The 17,058-nt window shown below is 61.6% G+C and overlaps 2 protein-coding genes across 20 annotated transcripts in view; one reads left to right on the top strand and one right to left on the bottom strand.

The window, feature by feature from the left end:
• The window catches only part of USP20 (ubiquitin specific peptidase 20), a 29,279-nt gene extending 23,144 nt beyond the window's left edge, over nucleotides 1-6,135 (top strand). For 6 of the 7 annotated variants that reach the window (XM_070430465.1, XM_070430468.1, XM_070430466.1 and 3 more), the window contains 8 exons: nucleotides 402-582; nucleotides 656-782; nucleotides 1,526-1,695; nucleotides 1,777-1,858; nucleotides 2,756-2,864; nucleotides 3,696-3,798; nucleotides 4,445-4,516; nucleotides 4,919-6,135. In XM_070430465.1, coding sequence (XP_070286566.1) covers nucleotides 402-582; nucleotides 656-782; nucleotides 1,526-1,695; nucleotides 1,777-1,858; nucleotides 2,756-2,864; nucleotides 3,696-3,798; nucleotides 4,445-4,516; nucleotides 4,919-5,079 — 1,005 coding nt within the window. In that variant the 3' untranslated portion in view covers nucleotides 5,080-6,135. Of the gene's footprint in view, nucleotides 1-401; nucleotides 583-655; nucleotides 783-1,525; nucleotides 1,696-1,776; nucleotides 1,859-2,755; nucleotides 2,865-3,695; nucleotides 3,799-4,444; nucleotides 4,517-4,918 lie in introns of those variants that run through there. The other variant, XM_070430469.1, reaches the window with a different exon arrangement.
• A 4,149-nt stretch (nucleotides 6,136-10,284) lies between these two features.
• Nucleotides 10,285-17,058, bottom strand: part of FNBP1 (formin binding protein 1) — a 99,538-nt gene continuing 92,764 nt past the window's right edge. For 12 of the 13 annotated variants that reach the window (XM_070430448.1, XM_070430449.1, XM_070430453.1 and 9 more), the window contains one exon: nucleotides 13,539-16,815. In XM_070430448.1, the coding sequence (XP_070286549.1) occupies nucleotides 16,637-16,815 (179 nt within the window). In that variant the 3' untranslated portion in view covers nucleotides 13,539-16,636. Of the gene's footprint in view, nucleotides 12,986-13,538; nucleotides 16,816-17,058 lie in introns of those variants that run through there. The other variant, XM_070430450.1, reaches the window with a different exon arrangement.

The following is a 17,058-nucleotide window of genomic DNA, read 5'->3' as shown; positions in this document are numbered from 1 at the left end:
CGGGGCTCACCTTCACTTTGTAACTCCGCGCCCTCTGTGTGGCCTCACTCCTTCGTCACCACGAGGCAGGGGTAGGGCGCGGAGGGCACCACCGAGTAGGCAGAGCTGGGGAGGGGAAGTCAGCAGCCAGGGGCAGCTCTGGGCAGGCGGCCGGCCCTCTGTGTGCAGGAGCCCGCGACACAGCTGCCTATCCGGGGGGGTCGGGCCCCGCTCGCTCCACGCAGAGGCCTCCCCATCCAGCCCGTGGGCACAGCCGGCGCCTGGGCCTCAGAGGCTCTAGCCGCTGGCTCTCCTGTTCCTACTTGGATGACAGGACTGAGCGGGCAGCAGCGGGCCCCTGTCAGGTTCCAGGGTGACGGGCCCTGGTCGGCCCTGGAATGACCAACCTCCCGCTCCCCCAGATCCTGTGCATCCACCTGAAGCGCTTCCGGCACGAGGTGATGTACTCGTTCAAGATCAGCAGCCACGTCTCCTTCCCCCTCGAGGGCCTCGACCTGCGCCCCTTCCTGGCCAAGGAGTGCACGTCCCAGATCACCACCTACGACCTCCTCTCGGTCATCTGCCACCACGGCACGGCGGGCAGTGAGTCCACCCCCATCCCCCGGCCCCGCCCGTTCCCCAGGGCGCCCATAACCCGCCTGCCTCTCCCGCGCAGGCGGCCACTACATCGCCTACTGCCAGAACGTGATCAACGGGCAGTGGTACGAGTTCGATGACCAGTACGTCACCGAGGTCCACGAGACGGTGGTGCAGAGTGCGGAGGCCTACGTCCTCTTCTACAGGTGTGCGCGGGCGGGTGTGTGAATGGGCGGGTGTGCATGGGCAGGTGTGCGTCTGGGCAGGAGTGCATGGGCGGGTGTGCATGGGCAGGAGTGCGGGCGGGTGTGCGCCTGGGTGGGTGTGCGCAGGGGCTGGTGTGTGCATGGGCGGGTGTGCATGGGCAGGAGTGCGGGCGGGTGTGCATCTGGTGGGTGTGCGCAGGCGGGTGTGCACCTGGGCAGGTGTGCATGGGCGGGTGTGCATGGGCGGGTGTGCATGGGCGGGTGTGCATGGGCGGGTGTGCGCAGGTGGGTGTGCACCTGGGCGGGTGTGCATGGGCGGGTGTGCATGGGCAGCAGTGCGGGCGGGTGTGCGCCGGGGCTGGTGTGTGCCTGGGTGGGCGTTGCGGGGCCTGGGGGCCTGGACCTCCTGCCCTGCTCCCCAGGGCTTGACTGAGAACATGGTGGTGGTGGAGCCTGAAAGATTTTTAAGGCCCAGGGGTAAGAATTCAAGTTCTTGAGGAAGAGCCCCCTCCGTGCAGGGAAGCCAGAGACGGGGGTTTGGGTCTCCTGTGTGGTCCCCATGGACGTGATGTGGCCAGGACTCCGGCCGGGGCGGTGGGCGGCTGAGAAGCGGACAGATGGCCGAGGGGTTCGGGCGGTTAGAGTCAGGAGGCTGGATCCGGGAGGGGGCTGCCCCTGGACAGGCATGGCTGTGCCGTGGAGGGGAACGCAGCGGCTCCTGTCCCCTCCTCTCCCCCCCCCAGGAAGAGCAGCGAGGAGGCCGTGCGGGAGCGGCAGCAGGTGGTGTCCCTGGCCGCCATGCGGGAGCCCAGCCTGCTGCGCTTCTATGTGTCCCGGGAATGGCTCAACAAGTTCAACACCTTCGCCGAGCCGGGGCCCATCACCAACCACACCTTCCTCTGCTCCCACGGAGGTGAGGGCGCCTTCTCGGGGGTCGGGTGCAGGGCAGGCGGGCCGAGCCCCCACCTCTCCCTCCCTGCGCCTTCCTCCCCAGGCATCCCGCCCAACAAGTACCACTACATCGACGACCTGGTGGTGATCCTGCCCCAGAACGTGTGGGAGCACCTGTACAGCAGGTAGGGAGCCGGGCCGCCTCTTCCAGGCAGCGGCCCGTGTGGGCCTGCGGGCAGCTGGGCCGAAGAGGAGAGCGGGCCGGGCTGCCCAGGCCCCCCACACCCAGCAGATGGCATGGAGCCGTGCAGGGCTTCCCTTGCAGCCGTGTCCGCACTGTGAAAGGTGCCTCTGGTGGCACCACCCTGGCTTTACAGAAGCCAGCACATCGGCCTCTCACAGGTAGTCCTGTGGGCACCGCTGCAGGGCAGCGGGCCGGTCCCTCCCCCACCTGTGCCGCCTAAGGTGGCCTAGGGCTCGTGCTGCCCGGGCCCTCTGGGTTCAAGTTCATCAGGACCAAGAGCCTGTGTCCCTTTGAGGACCTGCCCAGGCCCAGGTCCCCCTGCAGCCGGGCAGGCAGAACGTGCCACGGCCTGGAGAGAGGTCAGACGGGTGTGGAAGGCGAGGCCGAGGGGTCCTGGCTGCCCGGCCTCCTGCTGGACTGGCTGGGCCCCATCCACTTGCAGTCAGTGCAGACCCTGCCCTGTGGGTGGGACAGAACCCCACAGGGAGTGCACCCCAAATCCTCTGGGACCCGTGCTCCCACCTGCAGAAGGACCTGCAGCCCCGCAGGGTCCAGCCGGACAGGCTCAGCCCCACAGCCCCTGCCCAGTGGCCAGGAGCGGAAGTGGACATTGGTATGTCCTTGTGACGCACTGGCCTGGGCGGGTGCCCTGCAGGAACTGGGCACGCTGGCACGTGGAGTAAACAGACTGGGCCAGGGGACCCAAGGAGCAGTGCCAGGGGGCCTCCCGGGACAGGAGGGCTGGCCAGTGGAGAGCAGTACCCACTCTCCAGGCCTGCCCCGGGACCTCCCTCAGGGTTGTGTTTCTCTCTGCCCCCTCCCCCTCCCCCTCCCGCAGGTTCGGGGGCGGGCCTGCTGTGAACCACCTGTACGTGTGCTCCATCTGCCAGGTGGAGATCGAGGCGTTGGCCAAGCGCAGGCGGATTGAGATCGACACCTTCATTAAGGTTCGTGGGGGTGTGGGTAGCCGGCCTCCGGCCTCCGCTGGTCACGTGGGGACTCGAGGACCAGCCAGAGGCCCTGCGTGGAGGCTGTGCTCTGTGGGGGATCAGAGTGGCGGGCCTGGCCCACATCGAAGGCCGTACTGGCAGGGGGTTGGGTGTGAGTTCAGGCCCATCTGCCTGGTGAACTGTGAGCAGCTGGTAAAGGAACGAGGTGCTGCTGTTTGGGGCTGGACGGTTCTTTTTTATTTTTAAAAATATGTTTATTGATTTCAGAGAGGAAGGGAGAGGGAGAGAGAGAAACATCAATGATGAGAGGGTATCATTGATCGACTGCCTCCTGCACGCCCCCCACTGGGGATCGAGCCCGCAACCCGGGCCTGTGCCCTGACCGGGAATCGAACTGTGACCTCCTGGTTCATAGGTTGATGCTCAACCCTAGGCCATGTGGGCTGGGCCGGATGGGTCTTTATTGTGGGGGCTCGGGTCCATGCAGCAGTGGAGGGCTGGGCAAAAGACGCTGAGGCACTCCGTGCCTGTGGCCATGGAGACAGGATAGGGTCCGAATTGTCCACGAGTGAGCCAGTTCTGTCAGGCGGGAAACAGCCTGGCCATGTGATCTCAGCTGAGGTTTTCAAAAGTGACGAAAAAGAGGTTCACCCAAGGGTTATCGGCCGTCCTCCGGGCAGCGGGTCCGGGGACGTCTATTTTCCTTGAACACATGGGAGTTTAAGTCTCCTACCTGCGTGTCTAGTGGTGCGTGGGAGTGAAGCTGGCTGGGCGGGTGTTGGGGTGTCCATGCTGACCCCCCTCTGCCCCTGTGCCCCCGCCGTCCAGCTGAACAAGGCGTTCCAGGCCGAGGAGTCGCCCGGCGTCATCTACTGCATCAGCATGCAGTGGTTCCGCGAGTGGGAGGCCTTTGTCAAGGGGAAGGACAACGGTGAGTCCAGCAGGGCTCCGGCACCAGCGGGGCAGGGGGCCTTGGACCCCCGGGGAGTGGGCGTGTCCCGGAGACGGAGGAGGGCCCCGAGTCTGCGCTGGCCCAGCAGGTGTTTGGTGCCACCCCTTTAGGTGCCGCCCTCCCCTCCCGAGTGCGCAGAGAAGGCAGGTGCTCCCGCAGCTGTCCCGCCCACCAGGCTGCCCATAGGGGCCGGGGCCGCTCTGCCCCTTCCCTCCCGCCTCTCCAGCTGATGCCCGAGGAGGCTGCTGCTCCCTCCTGCCCGCCCTCTCCTTTGGGGATTCTGTTACTCCACATCAGGGGTGGGGAGCCTCTTTTCTGCCAAGGGCCAATCGGCTATTTATAATGTCCTTCGCTTAATATCTCACTCACTAGAATGCTGGGAGGTCCCAGGACGTCCCTGTGCGGGGCCAGGGCCTCTCAGCCGCCTGCGGGTGAGCATCTGGTGCCCTAGTCCTCACCTGTGAGGACTCACACTGGACCCCGGGGCCAGGATGGCTTCTGGGGCCCCAGGAGTGGAGGCACACCTCGAGGCTTGCTCTTACCTGCCTGGGGAGGGTCCCGGTGGAGGCGGGCACTGGTACTTCCCGCTGGGCAGCAGTGCTGAGCCCGGGCCGTGTCTACTCAGAGCCCCCCGGCCCCATTGACAACAGCAGGATCGCGCAGGTGAAAGGCAGCGGCCACATCCAGCTGAAGCCCGGTGAGTCTCGAGGCAGCCCCGCTCCCCCCTGCCCACGGGCTGTCAGCCCCGTCCTTCCCCAGCCCCTGCGTCAGGCCAGACGGCCACCCCAGTCCAGGCCCGGCCAGCAGATGGGCAGAGGCTCCGGCCTCTGTGTGGGTCCTCGAGGCCCCTCCGCCCACCCCACCTCCACGGCCCTCTGCTGTCGTCGCCTGCCTGCCCCTCCTGTGGGCCCCACCCCTGGGTCCTCCACTGATGATTTCCATTCGACCACTTTGCACAGAAGCCCGTGGTCGCCCTCCCGCCCTGGGGTCCCGGCCCTCCTGGAGCCCCCACTGCCGGGACCGTGGTTCCCTGGGGGGAACGGGCTCGGGGGGGGTGAGGGCAGCACCCGCTCTGACAGGCGCCTCCTGGGCCCCGCAGGCGCCGACTACGGGCAGATCTCCGAGGAGACCTGGGCCTACCTGCACAGCCTGTACGGCGGCGGCCCCGAGATCGCCATTCGGCAGAGCGTGGCCCAGCTGCCGGACCCCGACAGCCTGCACGGGGAGCAGAAGATCGAAGCCGAGACCCGGGCCCTGTGACCTCCGGGCCGCTCTGTGAGCCCCTCCTCCTTCTTAGAGACTCTCTCGTGTCCCTGAGCCTGGGCCCCTGAGCACATCTCCAGGAGGCGCTGGGAGGACCTGGCTGGGCCCGCCTGTGCCCTCCTCCCTGCGGAGGGCGTTTGCCCAGGGGAGCTGCCGGCGCTGGGGGCCCAGGTGTGTGAGAGGCAGAGTGTTAGGTCCTAGTGAGACGGGAGCCACCCCCTCGGGCTGGTCCACACCACGGTCAGCGGTGTTTACTCGGGTCTTCGTCCTGGACGTGCCCACACGTCCCTGTCGTCTTCGGGTCCCCAACCCGCCTCCCGCCAGCGGAGGCCCGGAAGAGGGCCAGAGAGGCTGCGGCCCGAGGCAGAGCCGAGTGGCCGCCTCACCCTGCACCTCCTCGTGGTCAGGGAGGCTCCTGAACCCTGGGCGCTGGGACTCGGAGGCAGCTGGCCCCCGCCCTGTGCTGTGAGCCGCCCGCAGTGGCTGGACTCGCCTGCCAGGAACCAGTGGGGAAACAGATGCTCTCGCTGCTGTCATTTGCTGCTCATGCAGCTCCTGGGGGGGTGGCCATGAGAGAAAACCGCTCCCTCCCGAACACCAGGCCTCGGCTGGAGGTGTGGCCCGGGCAGCTGTCACAGGGAGTGTGTTCTGGATGCTGAGTGAGGCCACTGCACCCCGACCTCCAAGCACAGCTTCCATGGAAGAAGCAGCTGGGCCCGATGCTCACCTTGTCGGGCCAAAGTGAAGTGGGGGGAGGGCGGGTCCTGGGACCAAAGCCCCCAGATACTGTGGACTTCAGTCTCGAAGCGGCAGATGCGGGCAGAGCCCTGCAGCTCAGGCCTGCGACCTCGTTCTCCAGGACCTGGGACCTTCCCCAGGCGATCGCAGAGCAGCCCCGTTGGGTTTCTGGGCGCTTACCCCAGGGTCTTGAGAGCTGCTGCTGCCCCGCGGGGACGCCAGCACGGAGCTTCCTCGGTGCGGGCTGGAAGCTGGCCACGTCGGCGCCGTGTAGTCTGTGTGCGAGATGCATAATAAACCCACCCGCGTTCCCCACAGCCCTCGCTGTGTCTCTGTCGCGGGAGGGAAGCCTGAAGCCCGCTGTGTGGGGGGCGGGGCGGGCATCCCGGTGACTGACGTGACAAACGGACACGGGACAGGGAGGGGCTTTGCCGGCTCTGAGGGCGGAGAGGCTGCAGGAGCGAGAAGGCAGCGCCCGTCTTTCCCGGAACGAGCCCGGCTCCAAGGAGTGGGCCCGCGGGGGCCGAGGGCGAGGACAGGCCAGCACGTCCGCAGGCTGGGCTCCTCCTGGCACCACGCCACAGCCTCGGTGCTACCAAGCAGGCAATACCCTCCCGGCCCTGAGGGCCCCCTGCCCGGGCACCTTTCCTGGCCCGGTGTCCGCGCTAGGGCTCCGGACAGAGCGATGCTGGAGTCTAGTCCCCGCGGTGGGGCTGGTTTGTCGGTATTGGGGGTTGGGGGGAGTTCTTTAAACTTCACTGGTGAGATGCTGTCGGGCTGGCATGTGCGGGAGCTCACCCCGGGAATGGAATGGGTGACGGTGCGCCCGGCGGTATGCACCACCGCCAGGTCCTGAGGAGCCAGCCTCGGAGCACCTGCCGCCGTCCCCCCGCGGGGTCCTGCCTGGCCTCGCGCCCTTCACCCCCCGCCCCCTTAGCTTTCCCACAGCGTGTGTGCCTGAGCGATAGCTTGGCTCTGCCCACACCTGAGCGTGCACGTGGGATCCATGTGCGTGTGTTGGGCTCGGCTTTTCTTGCTGAACGTGGAGGATGAGAATGGAAGCGTTTTGTCTGAGTGGTTTGGGGGTCGGAGACATTGGCTTATTCTGCAGGAAGGTGAGCAAGAAAGAACTAGGCACCAACTGGCCTGAAAATGCCTCCTCACTATTTTCGCTTAAAATACCCTGCTCTCCAGTGGCTCAGCCAAGCTCAGCTGCGGAGCCTGAGGGCAACACAGGAGCCTGCGGCTGCTCAGCGCACAGACCGCGGAGACAGGAAGCGCAGGGGCTGGGCCTCCTGTCTTTCTCCCACGCGCTGTCCCTCCATCCTGTCCCAGGGGGGTGGGGGGAGGGGGGCTCTCTCCCGCAGTGCCCCCTGCAGCCGGGGAGCCTGGGGAGCCTGGCCGGCTGCTCCGAACCTGCCTTTCCACCTGCCTGTGCTTCTGCTCAAAACCTGCTCAGAAATACACCTGCCAGGTGCAGCCCCCTGCAGGCCTTCCTGCTTCCTCCTCCCCTCTCCTCAGCTTGAGTTCCACGAAGACATTCTCCTGAGGTCGCCGCTGGGCCTGAAGCCCCTGGGAGCCTCTGGCTCCAGCCCTGAGGGCCCTGCGGTGCAGACAGGACGCCCTTAGGACAAGCAGAAAGGAGCCGAAGTGTTCAGGAAAGCGCCCAGGACGGTTAGGGTTTGACACCTGCCAGCGAGGGTGTTTGGAGCCGGAACTGGGCCCAGAATCCACAGGATGGGGCAGGGCAGGCCTAGGCCTGTGCGGGGGAATGACAGGCACGCTGGGGACAGCTGCTGCGGGACCCAGAGAATCTCCCCCATCTCTGCTCCTGGGGGCCACCGGGTTGGGGTGGGGGAGAGAAGGAGGAGGGGGAGGAGGACAAGAGGAGCAGGAGGGGGAGGAGGAAATCCGAGTTTCCTCCCCAAGCGTTTGGCCCCTTGGCTCTGAGGACAAAGGCACATGGGGCCTTAGTTCCTGCTTCTCAGGACCTTTGGCGCCCAGCGCTGTCCCAGCGAATGGGAGGTCGTTTAGGTGAATCGCTCACCATACCGGCTGCAGAGGCTGGTGAAACTGCAGAAGCAGCTCCTGGCACAGGGTGGCTGCTGAGCGCCAGCTTGCCGCCTTTGCACTGAAATCCCAGGTCCCAGGGCTTGGGCCACGCGGCTCACCGCCTCCCCTTCTCAGAAAAGTTGAGCTGCAGCCAGAGAGGAGGCCTCCTCTAGGTAAGGCGGGCGGCAGCAGGGACTGGACATGTGGGACGTGAACCCCCAGAGCTAGGCCTGCTGTTCACGCCACCCCACCTCCCCTGCCCCTCACGCACTCAGACCCGCACCCCCATCTCTGCAGCAGCAGTTCACCTGGTTCCCTCTCCATCTCTTACTGTCTCTGGGCTGCCCGTGGATTTCACAATTCCAGAGACCCCTTTGCTTTCACACAAAATGGGGGTGCCCCCTTGAACACCTGCCTCTGCCCACTTCCATGTCCCTCCTAGTCTCCCAGAGGGGGACCCAGTTCTCTCCTGGCATGGATTCCTCTCCCACTAGAGGGCGACCCCGTGTGCCCAGCAGCAGGGCCGGGTGTGGCGGGTGGGGAAGGAGGGGCCGGGTGTGGCCCGGTGCCCGAGCTTCCCGGACCTCCCTGAGGAGCCTGACCCGCCGGTCTGCTGGGTCCGGAACCTCCGCGTCAACCAGAAAGCCAATCCTCCGCTCTGGCTCAGCGTGGCCCCCACCTGTGTCCAACCCCAGCCGGGCAGTGAGTCACCAGAGGCAGGGAGAGTGCCAACCCCCTAAAGGCTTGAACCAAGTCGGGCATAAGGATGGCCACGTGCAGCCCAGACGGTGTGGCTCAGTATCCTCGGAACCAGGGGGCCACGGTTCGGTTCCCAGTCAGGGCACACGTCTGGGTGGCGGGCTCCATCCCCAGTGCGGGGCGTGTAGGTGGCAGCCGATCCAACATTCTCTCAGCATTGATTCCATCTCTCTCTCCCTCTCCCTTCCTCTCTGAAATCAATTCTTTTTTTTTTTTTAAATATATTTTATTGATTTTTTACAGGAAGGGAGAGAGATAGAGAGCTAGAAACATCGATGAGAGAGAAACATCGATCAGCTGCCTCCTGCACACCCGCTACTGGGGATGTGCCGGCAACCCAGGTACATGCCCTTGACCGGAATTGAACCTGGGACCTTTCAGTCCGCAGGCCGATGCTCTATCCACTGAGCCAAACCAGTCACGGTGTGAAATCAATTCTTAAAAAAAAAGTTCATAAACAAACAAACAAAAAAAAGATGGGCACGCACAGCATTTCAGACCAGAGACCGGTGTGTGACATCAGCGACGCGGACGCCATGGCGGCGCCTGGAGAAGCTCGGATCAGAGCTAACGTTTGCCAGCTGCTGCGGAGTCGGCCGCCTGCTCTCCCGACGGCCTCCTGTTCCCACAGCAGCTCCCAAGGCCGTAGCATCCTCACCCACAACCCGGAACCGAGCCCCAGAGAGTGGGGACGGGCCCAGGCAGCACCAGCGCCCAGCCCTGCAGGCCTCAGGGGAGGCCGGTCCCCGTGGGCGGGACCCTACATCTCTGACAGGGACTGTTTCCCACGTGGGACAAAGCCCACAGCGATCGCGCTGGAAACGGGCTCCCGAGAGGTCAAGCAGACAAGCAGGCGAGGCCTCCGGCGATACCCAGGTCACCCGGTCCCTGTCCCGGCTCTCACTGGGAACCACGCCGGGCCGGCCGTGGAGGCTCTGGCCCGGATGGCAGCAGCCTTCTCCTCGGGGCTGGGAAGCTCTCGCCCTAGAGGTGGGTCACCAATTTTATTGATTTTTTACAGAGAGGAAGGGAGAGAGGCCAAGGCCGCAGGGAGCGCTGACCTCGCCTCCCCTCAGCAATGAGCCCAACTTGGCTGCTCACACCGGCTGCTCCAAGGACCCTTGGGAAATAGAGGTCCGTCTACTTCCTCAGGGCTGGGGTGAGAGTTTCAATGCTGGCTATGGAAGCAGGGCTCCCAGCGCACATGGGGGGGCGGCTGCAGGCAGGGGGCCCCATACTTCAGAGCCCACAGTCTGCAGCCTCACAGAACCGGGGCTTCTCAGCCAAGCTGCCCCCAGGTGGGCTTGAGCACTTGTGCACACACGCCTATGAAACGCCCCAACCCCCACAACAGGGCCCCTGAACCCCTAAAGGTGCGGGAGCTGAATTTGCAAAGAAACATTTCCTGGTCACCACAAGCTTCCCCCAACCCCTGGACGAGGCCACCTGAATTCCGCCTCCCGGTGGGGGGACAGCTTCCCCGCGGGCGGGGCTGGGAAAGCCAGCCCACAAGCCCCGCCCCCAGCAGACTGGGAGGACCGGTCCGGGTCCCCAGTTAATGGGGTGAGAGGTGCGGACCAGCCCCAGCCCCAGCCCCAGGGACTCTGCCTGCTTCGATGACGCGTCACCTCCGTGCAGCAAAGCACTCCGCACCACGGTGCCAGGGGGACTTTTATTTAACACCGAGGGCTAACATGGAGGTACAGGGTCCAGAGAAGCCTTCCAGTGGAACTTTATTTGGTGTAATTCCATCTCCAGAACCTTGGCAATGGCCGTGCCCAGGCCGCGGTGCCTCCACAGTCAGGGTCAGTGCAGCACAAACCAGCCGTGGCCAGGTGCGCCCCGTCGGGTACAACAGCTTCGGGTCACGGTTTGGGTGACAGAAGCACAGGAGGCGGAGCCATGACCACGTAACATCACACTTTCTGTTCGGTAAACTTCCCGTGATGACAGCTGCTGCCAAAGGCAGGCGAGGCCTCCGTGCCGCTGGCGAGACCAGCCCCGGCGTCTGGCGCCGCTGGCGACCTAAGAGCTCCCAGGCCCAGACGAAACGCTCACGTGGGCCGGCCTCCCTGTGGTTTCCGTCCGAGAGGGACAAGCGGGGCAAGGACACGTCCCTCTCTGTTTCAAGTCCTCGGAGCTGGCTCTTTAAAGATGCGTCCTTCTTACAGGATGTCTAACGTCGGTGGAGTGACAGCAGCGGGTCCGAGGGAGGCGGGCAGCACGTGGGGAGGTCCAGCTCCTACGCGAGGTGGACGCTCCTTTGTAACAGACGATTCCACGGGGGGAGGCCCAGAGTCAGTGACACCCTGGGCTGGCGGATAGTCCCCTCCTTCCCGAAGAGTCGGCTGGGCAGAGCGGAGCGTGGGGAGCAGGCACCCAGGTCACTGCTCGAAAGCGCTCGTCCACTCTGTCGGGCGCAGGCGGTGCGGAAGGAAAAGATAGGGGCAGGGGACACAGGACACAGCATATTCTACACCGAGCGTAACAGACGTGAAGTGGACAGGCTGCTGCAGCGTCTCCCTCCCCCTGGGCTGCACAGAATGACTGTCCTGACCTATTAGGAGACGCGATGCACATGCACTAGAGGCTCTGGGATCGGTTTTATGAGCCGTCACATCCGTGTGCCCTGGAGTGGCCCGCAGACAGGTGACACTCTCGGGTCCTGGAGACCAGGTCACCCGCCCCGGAGCCTGGGCAGAGCTGCACCACCGGCCCCGGTTAACCAGGCACCTGTTGGTTTGCAGGGATGCGGGGGGTTCTGACTCCTCTCGCCTTTGGCATCCTGGCTTTTGCTGCACTGGGCTGCCCCCTCTGCAGGGTCCGGGCAGGTGGTGTGAGCCCGGGTCTAGCCCCACTTCTGGGAAGAAAGAGCGAGAGGGCCCAGGCTGGCCACTCGCTCACCCTAAACCTGAAGCCACTTCCTCTTGCCCTGCTCCCCCAGGGTCCCAGTCACCAGAGGGTGGTGTGTGGTCACCCCTAGTTTGCCAAGAGGAGCCATCTTCCTACTGGCCACGGGCCCACGGGCCCACCCCTCAGGACCTGCCCCCGCCCCTGCCCTCCGGCTCCTAGGAGACTTCCTTGTGTTGGATTCATCAACGTCCAGAACTGAGGATGCTCGAGGTGACGCCTCGCAACCCAACGCCAAACAGAAGGAAGAGGCCCGATGCCGTCCCTGAAACTCCCGGCCAGTGACCTCCCGGCTGCTCTGCACCAAAAGAGAGAAGCCCGCCGCCCTGGGCGTGAGTGGCGGCGCGGCCTCACGGTTTCCCCCGAGAGTGGAGGAAGGAAAGGCAGCCCAGGAAGCAAACGCAGGGAGTTCCACGTCCGTGTGGCCCAGAGCACATGGCGGACGCGGAAGCTGGAGCCGCAGGGTCACTCGAAGGACAGAGCACAGGCCTTTGGTGACGGAAGCACTAAACCCTAGAGACGAAGATCTTAGAATCCAAGAAAAGGGGAACTTTTCACTTTGCTACGAGCTAATGCAGAGGTGTGGCGGGGTGCTCCTCGGTCACCCAGTGCCACAGCCACAGTTCTCGGGGACACAGCCCTCGCCCCCACCCCAAGGGTGACACAGGCAGGACAGCAGGGCGGGGCCGAGGGCCGGAATTCAACTTCCAGTGTGGACCCACTGAAGGCAGGGCCCCAAACAAAAATGTGCACACATGTGTACACACATGCATGTACATGTATGCGTGTATGCGTGTGTGTGTGTGCACTGTGTGTGTCCGCCCCAGTGCCCGCCACTGTCACTCTCAGGCTGTGAAGTGTTGCAAGGGCCGACACTCAGCATGAGGTGAGGACCCGTCACCAGAAAAGGCCCACCGAAGGCTCAGTGGACTTGGGCAAAGGTGAGTCTTTTCTAACGTGAACACGGGACCACGTCACGGACACCGGACGCGCAGTCCGCCTGGTGGGTCCGACCCTCTTGTCCAGATTCTGCCGGTCTCCCTGGGAGACCAGTGGCAAGGTTTTCACAAAAGGCACAGTGTGAACCGTGGACGGGCCGGAGCAGCCAGGAGGACTGAGGCCAGGGCTGGAGTGGGGGGAGGAGGGAGCCGTGTCCAGCTGCTGTCGTGTCCTGCTCGGGGTGGGACTGGGATGGGGACAGCTCTGGCCCAAGAGGTGGCCAGAGGGGCCTGGGCGGAGTGGCCACAGGAGCATGCTGTGGAAAGAAAAGAAAAGAGCAGAGGCAAGCAGCTGCACGGCGTGGGGGTCCCTTTGGCCCGAAGACGCGGCCACTCCGCAGCCCAGCCCGAGCGCACGGTTCACAGCCAGGCCTGTGGAGACAAGCAGACCGGAGGGTTTCTCCTGGGAGGGCTCCCGGCTCTGGCTCCTTGGCCACCTTAGGAATCTACAACACAAACAGAAAGAAAAGCTCTGTTAGAGACGGGGGCCGAGGTCAGGGGCGGGCACAGGGCACCGCGCTGGGGGAGGGGGGGGAGGGCAACCTTAGAGGGATTGGTTACCACCGACACCACAGATAAGGAACTTTCACGGTTTGACCTCCACGCTTTCCTCCAGAGAAGCCCGCCCAGAGGGTGGCAGCACCCACCCACCCAGCTCGTCTTTCTAACGAGTTCCGTTTTGAGAGAAGGAAGGTGACCGGCCTCCCGGAACGAAGCCAGGAAGTGAGGCCCGGTTCTCAGACCGAGGTACCCGGTCCTTTAGCGTCAAGTGAAGAGGAAGCGTATCCCGGATGTTTATCATAAACAGTGAAAGTTCTTCATCTCCAGGGGGAGCAGAGAAACCAGAGACAGACTCAGCCCTCAGGTGCACGCAGGGTGGACACGGGTGTCGTGGGGGAAGGGCTTGCCAGGGGCAGAACGTTTAGGAAGCATTTGGCGAGGTCATTCCCAGGACCGAGGACGAGAGCACAGTCATTTTCTCAGAAAGGTACGAATCACTGGACAACACGGAGAATCCGTTTATTAGAGGCGGTACAGGTACAGCTGAGAGGAGCCAGACAGATTCTCTTCTTTCAGGGCGAGGAGAGAGAGAAACGGTCACGTGGGCCGCATTCAAACAAAACTTACTCAGAACCCAAGCGTCTACAATAAACCAGAGTGGAGCAGCCGGCAGGGCCCTAGCTACCGACAGTCCTCCGGCTTCCCCCGCGGTTACAAAAACAAAAAGGTCATTAGGCAGCGGAATCACCAATAAAACAAACAGATAAAAAGAGCAAAACGTTAAAACAACGCATTCAAGTAATCCTCGCAGTTTTTAAGTTGCATATACATACGTGCATATGGAGGGCTTATGGACGAACTTCACAGAAAGCAATTTCAAAAACAAAACCATAAGAGCGGAGGGTCACAATCCAGGGGCCCACGGGAGATACTCTAGTCTAAATGTTTTGGCAGTTTTTAAAGGGTCACATCGTAGACGCCACACACGCACAAGGGCAAGAGTGCAGACAGAAGGGCGGCCCGGGGTGGGTGCGTGGAGGGCGGCGGTGCCGTGGGCGAGGCGGGGCGGGGCGGGTCTGTGAACAGGGAGGGAATGGCTTCTGCACACACATTAGCAACAGAAGCGCTAAAGGAAGTGGAGAAAGCTTGATAAACAAGCTGAGACTTGGCTGCTTTTGTCTGAGCAGATAACTAGGGAAGAAAACAAAGTATACTTTGGGGGGAAAGGGACATTCCCGGTCCTGGGGGAATTGTTCCAGTGAACTGAAACTGCAAAGTATCACTGTTGAGTCAATATTACATCAATTCCTGGGCTATTGAGACAAAGGGTACAACTTAATAATAATAATTTATGCACCCGAACCGCTCCTCCCGAAAACCAACGGAGCTGTTTTCTGAACCGAATTTGCATACCACTAAAGGAAAAACAAACACAACAAAAAAACAAAACAAAGGGAGAAACTTCACGGAATGCCCCGCTTTTCAGGGCCGGCTTGTAAAAGGCTACGCGGTCTTGCCCCATTTAAGACTTTTGCCATGTTGAGGTTGCTTTCTCCAGTAGCTCATCGGCTGGAAATGAGGTTACAGGCCCTCAGCTGTGGTCTAAGGGGCGGCTGGTTTCTCACAGCCTTGCTGAACGGGGGGGGGGGGGTGGGGGGGGGGGGGAACCCCGAGAGGGCTGGGCTCAGGCTGCGTGCCGTGATCGGTATAATAATTCTGAGGAAATTTGAATGACAAAGTTCTGTTTAAACACGCAGGCCGACCCATCGGTTTTCTGCCTTTGAGACTGTATTCCAAGTGTGTCCCACGTGACCACTGGGAGACTCTGGGTGACAAGACCCACTAGCTCGGCGAGCTCCCGGGTCTGTGTATTTAAAAATAAAAAGCATTTTTAAAAATCAGGCTGTCATTACCTAAAAGCCACTAAATTCCCCCTCGGTGGCCCTTGGGAGCAATGGCTGCGAACTTCCTGCTGGAGTCGGGTCCTGGACTCCCACCCGGGGCGCTGCTGTGGCTTTAAAAATCAGCTCCCAGTTGACTTGAGCTTTTTAAAGGAGCCCTCCGTGTCCAGGCAAGGAGCGCATTTCCCATTTAAAGGACACGAATACTTTCCAAAGCCAAGCGGAAGGGGGACCTGGACGAGCACCTTCATTCTGAGCCTCTTGCAGCTGTCCTACATGATCGCAGGGCGGATCCTGGAATCGGGCACGAACACTGGGCTTGGCACCGCCTGTGCACGTGACAATCTCACCGCCTGTCCTGCCAACTTCGAAATGCAAATCCCCATGTGACCCAGTTTCCTTGGAAGATGGTGAAACGGTGTATTTGATTCTGGCTACAGTTAACTGTATGAGGCCAGCTAGCAACTCTACAACAATTTCTCAGTCCACCCGCACTTGGGGGCTCAAAGATGCCAATGACTTCTTTTAATCCCCCCTTTGAAAAGTGAGGGATGGGGGCTGTGTCTGTGTGGACACAGCCCCACCTGGGGCGGGTCAGCCGACCACAGCTCCACTCGCCACACACCCTCCGACAGGACAGAGCAGAGCGAGTGCTGTTCTCACAGACGCTCCCCTACAGGGCACTGGCAAAGCTGACGGCTCTGTCAACCTCGGAGGGGAGATCGAGAGCCGTGTGTAAAAATCAACTGGGGCCCTGGCCGGTGTTGCCTGCTGGTTAGTGTTGGCCCACACACCAAAGGGTCTCGGGTTCGATTCCTGATCAAGGGCATGTACCTGGGTTGTAGGTTCCCTCCCCACTCCTGGTTGGGGCGTGTGTATGAAGCAACCAGTCTCTCTCTCTGTGTCTCTCTCTCTGTCTCTTTCTCCCTCCCTCCCTTCCATTTTCTCTGAAAAGCAATAGAAAAAAATATCCTCAGGTGAGGATTAACAAATAAGCAAACAAAAAAATCAACTGGGTAAAATTGACCAAACTTTTCCAGATTTCAACTGCTTGTTTGGGATCAAATAGACATAATAGGATAATCTCGATGATCTAACAGTGACTTTTACCAGGTTTAGGTAAAATTACACACTTTTGATACCAATAAATGAATCTGCTACTTGCTTCTTTATTCAAGGAGGAAGAGCTTTTATGTATGACTCCCTCCAAAGTGAATGACTGTAAAATGTAACAAACTAGCATAGTTCAATGTGCTAAGTTACAGCATGTAACCTTCTATGGTAGTTCCATTGGTGGCAGACACGAGATACAAACGAGGGGGCTGAATCTGCTGCGCCAGGGGGTGTGTGGCCTTTGGAACTGGGAAATATTGATTAGAAGCTAGAAGGCAACTTTTTGTTGTTATCTACAGATGCTGCCGGAAGGAGAAGTGTTTACCCGACTTCAACTGACAGAGCAGTAAACTGGCAGTTGGCAGCTTTCCACATAAACGCCATCAGCAAGCGAAACTCGAAACTCGATACTAGTCAAGACTAGCCAAGGAATTCGGAGCGGCCCGACGCCGACGCCGCGAGGGCAGGAGCCAGGCTCTGCGGGCGGCTCTCCGGCCAGGCTTTTGAAGAACTGCCTGGAGCAGTCACAGTTGTGGGGAGAAACAACTCCAATTGCTTTTAAAAAGTTTTTAAAAAGCTGTATTAAATATAAGTCTTAGCACCTTTGGCATTTTTGTCCAAATACACTTCGACGTATGAAGTGGGGACATAGCCCTCTTCGTCTTCATTTCTCCGAATGCGGGTCCACCCGTCACCTTTGTCTTCCTCTATGACGTACAGCGTTTCTCCTTCAACTACTGAAATGGTTCCTTCATTCTGACCTGAAAACAAGATCAGAATATATGAGGTTTACGGGCAAACAGGAGCTTGGCCAGGAAACAGGTGCAATGAAAGTAGAGGTGGGTCCGCAGGTGCCCGGCCCTGCCCCTTCCAACAAGGCGAGGAGCGCCACCTCCCACCTGGCTAGGCCGCAGGGACTTTCCCGGGGAAGCCTTCGGTCCTCTCCGCACCTCTCCCCCATCTTGCTCCTCTCCCTCCCTCCCTCCCTCCCTCCCTCCCTCCAG

Source organism: Myotis yumanensis, unplaced genomic scaffold, assembly GCF_028538775.1.
Source record: "Myotis yumanensis isolate MYYU_CA2020_CCGP unplaced genomic scaffold, mMyoYum1.0.hap1 SCAF_12, whole genome shotgun sequence".
Classification (NCBI taxonomy): domain Eukaryota; kingdom Metazoa; phylum Chordata; class Mammalia; order Chiroptera; family Vespertilionidae; genus Myotis; species Myotis yumanensis.
The sequence above is the reverse complement of the archived record's forward strand: the minus strand, read 5'-3'. Positions and strand labels throughout refer to the sequence as shown.